At 34.7% G+C, this 9272-nt stretch overlaps 1 protein-coding gene and 1 long non-coding RNA gene across 3 annotated transcripts; both read right to left on the bottom strand.

The window, feature by feature from the left end:
* Positions 1–951: 951 nt before the first annotated feature.
* LOC125211173 (uncharacterized) lies at positions 952–3451 on the bottom strand. 2 transcript variants are annotated; one of them, XM_048110879.2, is made up of 5 exons: positions 3025–3451; positions 2652–2812; positions 2380–2410; positions 1867–1975; positions 952–1520 (listed from the first exon to the last, which is right to left on the bottom strand). In XM_048110879.2, exons 1-5 carry the CDS (start codon positions 3352–3354, stop codon positions 1414–1416), a joined length of 738 nt encoding a protein of 245 aa, XP_047966836.2. In that variant the 5' UTR covers positions 3355–3451; the 3' UTR covers positions 952–1413. The 2 variants fall into 2 exon arrangements, with proteins under 2 accessions (XP_047966836.2, XP_088923718.1); XM_089067592.1 differs by having other exon boundaries at positions 1867–1969; positions 3025–3449.
* Positions 3452–5628: 2177 nt separating this feature from the next.
* LOC125210826 (uncharacterized) lies at positions 5629–6770 on the bottom strand. The gene is made up of 2 exons (XR_016136361.1): positions 6668–6770; positions 5629–6362 (listed from the first exon to the last, which is right to left on the bottom strand). It is a non-coding gene; the product is annotated as an uncharacterized LOC125210826 (long non-coding RNA).
* Positions 6771–9272: the final 2502 nt, after the last annotated feature.

The following is a 9272-nucleotide window of genomic DNA, read 5'->3' as shown; positions in this document are numbered from 1 at the left end:
ATACAAATACAATATCATTTCATATGATATATTTATTACAAATTTATGTAACAATTCATTTAATATACGATTTTAACATATTTGTGAAAATTTATTAAGTGTTCCGGTATAAACCAAATAGTCACAACAATATCAATTAGTATTGGAAATTCCAATGAATACTATGTTTAGCGAAAAAAGGGAAAATGAAATTCAATTTTAAAACTCATTTTTTAAAAAAAAAATTGCTAAAGTTTAAAACTCCTATTTCTGTATTAGTAAAAAATTGCTAACATAAACTAGTCCGACCCGACCTACTACACTTGACATCACTCTTATCCATATATGAATATTATTGTATTGTTGGTTTGTATTTTGTTTATTTATTTTAATTTTTAGGTATTATTTGTTATAATTCTAGATGTTGGATAATTATTTTTTTAGTATTGAACTATTTAAAATTATAAATAAATTCGGATTAAAATTATACATCGGTTCCGGTTCGGAACCGGAATCGACCGGTTCTTAACCGGCCGGTTCCAAACTGGAACCGATCAGTTCCGGTTCCGGTTCCAGTTCCGATTCCGATTTTTGAATTTATGAAAATTTAAAACCGGTTAACCGATCAACCGGTCCGGTTAGAACCGAAACCGGCCGAATAAGCAGGCCTAGATGAACCTTTGTTTGATTTGAGTGAAATCAAATGAATAGAGAGACATAAATATTCATAAAAACTAATCATGGGAAATCTGCACCAAATATAATGATTTGACAAAATTATGCAAGTAGGTTTGCAGGTTTCATGATGATATGACAAAAATGCCCTTCAGCCCATTTGGGCAATTTGGATCGAAAAATGGCAAAAAATATCTAATTTGTGATTATATATTTTGTTAGACCCATGTGGTGGTATTTTTTTTTGTTAAGGGCCATTGGTGTTACAAATACAAAAATTCGGGACGTTTCATGCAGTTCACTCTAAATTTAAATAGTCATTTAAGGGGCATCAAATCTATGAAGTAAATAGCATAAAGTAAGTTATTCAATTGATGCTCTGAAAATGCTTGAAATAAAAAAAAAAGTCGCATTTTTCTAAACTCAAAAGCGTAAGCATAGCATCTGCCTACCAAAAAAAACTTACACAAGAGGCATATCCTCATGTACTCTCACATCATGAATTCACATGAGCAACCTCGATCCTAGGAGAATTGCAAGTTAAGAGCTTATAGGTTGAAATTATCATACAATGCCATTTTTGATACCCAGGCAGATCTTCTCTCATAATCAAGATCCGAACTTGTAGAAATGAACATCTCTTTCATTGGTGAAGCATGATCATCTTGCACCAGGAAACTGCTACTTGAAGGGCAATAATTTATCACTGTACAGCAAAGGGTATCACTATTTCCAGAATAAAATCCTTCATTCTGTCAGTCACTCTTCCTCGGATTCAGAAATGTATCTTCTGATGTCAAAGGGCTCATTCCTTGAAACTGTGCGATTCATATCAGAGTCATCCGTTGCATTCATTGGGGCAAATGCTGCAAATTCAAAACTATTAATATACTTAATACTGTATAATATAAAGACCCTGGGAAATCAGACAGTACTAAAATTTGATAGTGTCTCCATTACTTAACTATGATCATATATTGTATACCGGAGTTGACTAAAGGGAAAAAGAATAGATGCCAATGCACCAATAAGCATTCCAAGTTTTGTGAATCCAGTAACCAGAAATAAAATCTAAATGAATATCAGTTTAATTGTTCATTGGTACAGAATTAAAATTATAAAACCAATGCTTTAGCTGTAACATATCGGATCAGATGCAAAACCAAGCATGTACCAATAAAAAGCAATCAAAGTATAACCAAGTCAACTGACCTTTTTCTCTCATTCTTCTCTCTCTATCATATTCAAATTTGTCACGGATTTGGCTAGCTTTTTCCCAGGTGTCGCTTTCCTTGTTTCTCCCCTCAAATTGAACCTGCAGCTAAAATGGTAAATGTCGAGTTGAAATGTTACAAAAGGAGGCTTATAAAACATCTTAATGTATCACTCTAGAGCCACCAGAATGCACAGGGCAAAACTTACACAGACAATAATAAAGCAAGCTATTAATTTATTGAATAAGGTACCGCTAATACAATTACAAACTTCCATATGAGCATTATCTCATGACAGATCACAGATGAGGAAAAAGTGGAATGGAGACACACATAAGTTAAGGACAGGGTAGTAGAAGGCAAGGGCATGCGAAAGTTACAAGTACATGAAGTCCTGCCAAAAGATTAGTCTTCATCAAGTTTGAATAAAACCGATGAATCCATGAGTATGCAGATTGCAATTCACACAAAATAGAATTGAAAAAACAAGTACTAGTTTATAGACAATTACCTTGATTTGATCTGCTTGGGGCTGTCTATTCCTGCAAAAAAGAGAGATAATCATTACACCCATGTATATTCTTTTCTAAAGTCATTCGTCCAAGAAAATGAAATGATGAAGATTATAAAAGCAATGAAAGTAACACAAAATCATGAACGGTTTAACATGAACTGTCCTGAGATACATTGTTCAATAATCAATATAGAGTTCCTGATAATGATAGTTCAAACCACATAAGACAAGTGATGAAATGGCACATTAATCAAAGAAATGCACCAAACCTGTAAGGATTGAAATCTTCATCATCATCATCGGGTGAGTCATAATTAGCATGATCCTCAGCAAGTTTCTTAGAATAGCCATCATCCCAATACAACCTCTCCCAGTTTTCTCTGAGCTCGTTATATAGTTCCATGTATCTTTTGCACCAAGGCTCATGCTCCTTTCCATTGCAATAAAAACAAATGTGGCTTAAGTTTAACCAACAGCAATCCTTTAAATTATGATCATTACCAAATCAAAAATCTAACTCTAAACTTCTCAATCCCACAATTTCCCCTCTATTCCCCCCTAAATTTAGCATTTGACAACAATAAATGATTCACAAATATATTAAAAGGACAAAATAGCGAAAAATTAAATAGAGAAACAAACCGATTCCTTGAGGACGAGGCGAGTGCGTCGCATGAACTGCTCTCGGAGCTGTTTCCGGCGCTTATTAGGGATGTTATCCCTAGGGATCACAAAGCGCTCTCGCAGCGGCACATTTTCCCCAATTTCGTGCATTTCACCGTCCACCACCCACCACTCCGACTTATCCTCGGCTTTCCTCAACATCGCCGACGGAGAGAACTTGGACGACCGCCGCCGGCTACGGGGTGGCCGGTCGTTGCCGGATTCAGTTCGAGCATGGCGGAGCTGCTGCGCCGCCGCAATCTGGAGAAACCGGTGGGGGGCTTGGATTCTTCTGGCTAGAGAGAGCATCGGGAAACTGGCTAGTGCAGAAAATGAGAAGGAGATGTGGCAGTATTTCAGAGTGTCGAGAAAAGAGGGAAGAAAGGGAACAGAGGTGGGCGGCGAACACACACGGCCGAGTGTGAAAAAAAACCGATGGGTAAGGAAAAAAATACTCCAAATTTTTTTTTTATTTTTTTTTTATTAATTGGACTTTGGATAATAGTTGGGCTCAACATAAAATTTATGTTTCAAAATAAGCCCAACACCTATACATTCTTTGATAATTTGGCCTTCTAAACTATAGTAGGAGTAGTAGTAATATCTTACCAATTAATAATACTCCTATTAATTTGATACAAACAACTATTAATTTTTCTTTTACATTTGTTTATTCCCCTTTTTATTTATTTTTCCATGGTGATGTCTGTGCTCCTCATACATGCATGTACATTCAAAAAAAATAAGGCAAAATACATCCATAGGTACTTGTAATTTGATTGTTTATTTTAATAGATCCTTGTACAATTTTATCATCTCAATTAATCCTTGTACTTCCAGATTTTATATCAATAGATCATTTTTAACATATTATATTCAATCCATTAACTTAACGGTTAAATATATTCCACTTCATCAATCATTATTCAAATAAAATCCACATCATATCTTATGTATTCCACTTAATCAATTATTAATAAAATAAACTCCACATCGTATCTTATTTAATGAAATCCGCATTTGATTATTAAATATACTACACCCTACCCTACGTGAACCTCCTTTAAATAAATTCCTAATTAGCCGTCATAAGTAGTTCTCCGATGAAAGTTCTTCTTCCCTATTGGAATGCTTTCATAAATTTGAACTTTTAGTAGTTGAATATGGAATGACGCCCCAAAATCTCATTTAGAAGTAGGAACAGCTGTTTTGAAGCAGTATCTCAAATCTCGTTTAGAAATTTCATCAAACACATTGAATGCATTATAATTGGTTACATTTTGACTGCAATCAGCAATCAATTCTTCGCCACAATTCTGCCGTTACAAGGCTCATTCCTCATCTTCTTCTTTTTTCAGAAACCAAAAATGGCACAACAAAATGAAAGAAATATTCAACTTCTAGCAAGTGTCCTCCTTTATCTTGTGTGTATATTTTTTGGGGCATTGTTCTTGCTTGTCTTCAACACGCAGAGAGAAGAAGAAATTTTTTGTTTGATTATATGGGCTAAAAATCATTGAAGACGATTGATAATCGTAGGTTAGTTGAAGGTGTAGTAGTTTGAGTAATATTGATTGTTTGGTTGTAGAGATATAAATCAAGAAAATGCAATTTGAATTTCTTTATGAAGTTTTTTTTTTTATGTTTTTTTTTCCAACTAGGATATTACGTGGAATATAATTAAATAATTGATATATGACGTGTTATTTTATAACAGAATAGTTAACAGTTCCGTTAAATAAGGATCGGAATATATCAAATATAAAAGTACACGGACTTGGTAAAACGAAAAAAATTGCACAAGGGTTTGTTGAAATAAACAATCAAATTATAAGGACCCATGGATGTGTTTTGAAAAAAAATAATAATTGCAGTACATTGTAATGATCAGTACACTTCTTAAATTTTTTGATGTTATTAACTTTATATCTTCACCATATATTTGGTAATGCAATAGATCATAATTGATCTTATTTCTCATATAAGAGGCTGATCTTATTCTAGTAAGACGACCCAATATTATGCATATTGAGTATAGTATTATATGTGTCATTGTGTTGAGTTCATATGCAAGTTTATGTAATTAATTTTTAAAGCTGGCTTTTAGTGCAAGGTGCAAGTTGAGGTAAATATAAATTGATACATAAATAAATAACTTACATGAAATATTACACGTATGCCTTAAGGGTAAATGAAATGTCCAAAAAAATTAAATTTTCTACTTGGATAAAGAAAAGGCAAAAAATAAATAAAATCATAAATTACTTTTGCAAGTCGTTTAATCTAATTAATACTTATATATAAACACAATAGTCCCTCGGGATGTGATTGAATGAAAACCACATATTTAATACAAACTCAAAACTTTAATCCTAGCCACTAATTATATCAGATATGTGGTTAATATGGCATTCAATTCCTATGTCATATATGACAGCTACATACGAGCCATTTCTCCTCTATGCTGCAAATCCATGCAATGAAGGTAACAAATAACAATGTTTGTATCCCTGCTTCAGCACAAACAGATAAACATAGTAATTTCCATTCTCTCAATTTAAAACATAACATAAATCACAGAGAGAATTAACAGCAGAACACAACACTTGCTCTCGGGTTGATGAATTCCATGTATGCTACCACCATCTAATTCTTAAAATGATAAGAGAATTAGCAGCAGAACAGAAAGTTAACAATACTTCATACTCCTACTTGTTGAAGAATACCAGCTAACCTTTAAAACAAGAAAAAGTTAAACTGAAATCGACATTTAAGATCGGGCAGAATATAACATTGTGAGTCACACTATATAAATATTGTATGATCCAGCCTTGAGCTTCTTGGAGGGGCTAGCACTAGCACTAGCATGATGAACATGAAAAGAAAGTGGTTTTTTGAATGGCTTACGCTTCTTCTTAGCAGCACCTGGGTTATTGGGTCGAAGCTTGATTAACGCTAATTGAATAAGATCGTTATTATACTCATAAGACCACATACCCCCCACCTTGAAGAGAAGCTGGACAATTGTTGAGAAGAAATAAGCAACGTCATCCAACGAACCATAATTGCGAACCTTTGGTACGGGTTCGGGCTCATCGGATAGGCTAGATCGAAGCTTGATTAACACAAGTTGAGCCAGATTCTTATTGTATTTTTCGGACCACTCTTCCTTGAGCTTGTACTCATTCTTCACCGTACGTATAAAGGCCGAAGCACTGGATTTTATCATATAGTGATTAAAGAGCTCCGTATCTGCACCGTTGTATGGCCTTGGAGGGAGGGGAGGTTTTCCGGCGGAGGCGTACTTCTTCTCCATTCTAATCTTAAAAGTTAAAACCAATTATGAACAAAGGGTTTATCTATCTACTTTCTATAACATGAAAAACGGTGAGAATACTTGATCCTGATGATCAATGAACAATTAATCACGCTTTAGAGAGATAATATGAAGATAATTTTTGTATCAGAAACGAATTAACGAGCTAGGTTAAAATCCCCCAAATCGTTCCAAAAATCACAATTGCTAAAGTAATGAATCAGAAATTCCAATAAATTTCTTTTCACAGCAAAAAAAAGAACTTAATTTCAAAATGATAATAAGAAGAAAAAACGGTGAGAATACCTGGAGGTCACGCCGGCGGCCGGAGAAAAAGTCAGTCAGACGCAAGAGAACTTTTTGTTGTAGCAGATTAACTAGCTAGGTTAAAATCGCCCTCAAAATTACATTTTCCATAAATTACAAATTCCAATTAAGTTTTTTCACAGCATTTTAATTACTTATGTTTTTATTTTATTTTATCAATTTTAGTTGTATTTAATAGCCTCTAAAGCAATATAGAGCCTTTTAGTATCTTCTTTATTTTACCATACTTTGCATTTATAAATATATATAAGGCTAGTTAGCATTTAATAAGTAAAAGTTGAATAGTTGATACTCCCTCCGTCTCAGATTAAGAGTCATTTTTTGCCAAAAAAGTCCGTCCCAGTTTAAAAGTCACTTTTAGAATTTTCCATATTTGGTCATACAATTTTTCCTCATTCTTCATCAAAATTACATCAAAATGTCATTATCAACATTAAAATAAACCAAAATAAAAATCAAAAGTCAAAAGAGACCCACCTTCAACCAACTCTACCATCTCACTTCATTTATTACACACTCCACCATCTCACTTCATTTATTGCACACTTCAACTCTTTCTTAAAATCCGAACCATAACAATAAGTGACTCCAAATGTGAGACGGAGGGAGTATAAAACAATATTCAAAACAACACAAACACTCTCTGCGTTGTGACCAGGATCAAGACGTCGTCGTCTTTGCCTTCTCCTTTGTCTTGGTCGCTTTAATGCCAATGAGAGACGACGACTATTTGTAGGCAATTGTGTGCAAGAACTCTCCTCCATAGGCTCGTTCAGGTCCACCACATTTCCCCTCCTACCGCTAGCGTTGATCTTAGCGCTCTTTAGCCCGTTCGCCACCACCCTCGCTTGGAACTTCAGTAAATCCTTGACAATGAGTCAGATGTCACAGTGCTTGAACTCGGGATATATTTCATTCTCTCGCCGCTGCCCCACATCTTCAGGGTGTTGAGGTAGTCGCCAAAAATATAGTAATCTCTCCCTCTTTGTTCGGTCTCGATGTTTGCAGAGTTGGTCCGCGGTGTGCTTTTTTGCCTATGTCGTCTTCAACTCATTGTACCTCTCTGTTATGCACCCCGAATACTTGGCCACCCTCTTGTTGTTGGAGTGGATCGGATCCTCTGAAATATCGATCCAACACTTTGCAAAAAGCATGGACTTATCGGGAGTATAGTTTTGCCTCTTATTATCAGACATCCAGTTGGTTCAAAGAAATCTTGGTTCGAACAACTGCAAGAGAGTTCGTATTTATGAATTAATTATGTTTTTATTTTATTTTATGAATTTTGCCCAATTAATTTTATTATAATCTAATTAAAATATACCAATAATTGATAAAATAATGTAATCTGTGGCTATGACATAGATTAAATAATTTTTTGTGACTTGTAATAATTAGGTGAACAAATTTTTTATGGAGGTGGCATGACTTCTTAGCCTTATTTTCTGTGACGGTCAATGTCTTCTCGAACTGTTAAATACTCTCTCCGTTCCATAGTAATAGAGTCATTTTGTCATTTTGGTACGTTTCATAATAATAGAGTCATTACTTTTTTAGTAAAAGTCAACACATTTTTCCACACCTATTTTATGCTAAGTCATTTCGAATTTTACAAATCATAGAATGGTATTTAAGGTAGAGATAATAAAAAAAAGTGAGATAAAGCAAATAAAATCCATTACATAAAATAAAAGCTAACAAAGCCCTTACTCTAAACCTAATTCTGATGAAATTCTGGAATAGAGACAAAAGGAAGTTGAGATCTGGCCGTGAAATTCAAATCCAGAATTTTTTCCTAGATTACTTAGATACATCCTAATATAATAGTAGTAGTTGATAAAAGCATTACTCCTTGAGTTTCTTCGCAGGAGGTTGTCCATCGACGGGCTCAGCTGCCTCCGCCTCTTTTGCTTCATGAGGAGAAGCAAAGACGAGTGATGTTGCTGCAAAGGCATCTACAGCCATTTCAGCCTGGGCTGCGACACGTTGAGCTAGAGTAGCTGCTTGCTCTTCACTCAGAGCTACCTCATATTTCCTATTCCAGAGAAGGAGCATCAAAGCTTGAGAATAATCCTCTTTCTTTAAGGTGGATGAAGAACTGGGCGTGCCCAACTTTGCATGAAGCTCGGCGAGAAAGCGTTTATCGGAAGCGGCGTCTCCGGAACTGGAACACATTTTGATTTTGTGAGATTAGGTTAAAGTTAGGTTGGAGTGGGAGTGGTGGGCAACATTTGTCTCTATATATATTGTGCTCTAGGGTTTAGGGCCTCTCTCCTATTGTGATTACTATTTTACCTCATCATTACACTGCTCTTATTCCGAAGTAACCTTTTATCTTGGAATTACTAGTACTCATAGCCAAATTACCTTGCAATTAAATAACAAATTTGTTCAAAATTAAAAAAGAGCTTGTCATAATATTATAAATTCCACTATAATTTTATTCGGAATTTATTATTGATTTGATTCAAACGTGTAAAGCTCATGACTTGGATTTCGTGTTTAATTGGGAGCCGTAAACACATGGATATAAAATGGTAAAGTAGGACGTACATCCTTGTTATTCTTCACTTCAAATTAGTGT

This window comes from Salvia hispanica, chromosome 3 (genome assembly GCF_029641045.1).
Source record: "Salvia hispanica isolate PSC_SH4W2 chromosome 3, Shi_PSC_v1, whole genome shotgun sequence".
Lineage (NCBI taxonomy): Eukaryota > Viridiplantae > Streptophyta > Magnoliopsida > Lamiales > Lamiaceae > Salvia > Salvia hispanica.
This window is presented reverse-complemented; position numbering and strand designations above follow the sequence as displayed.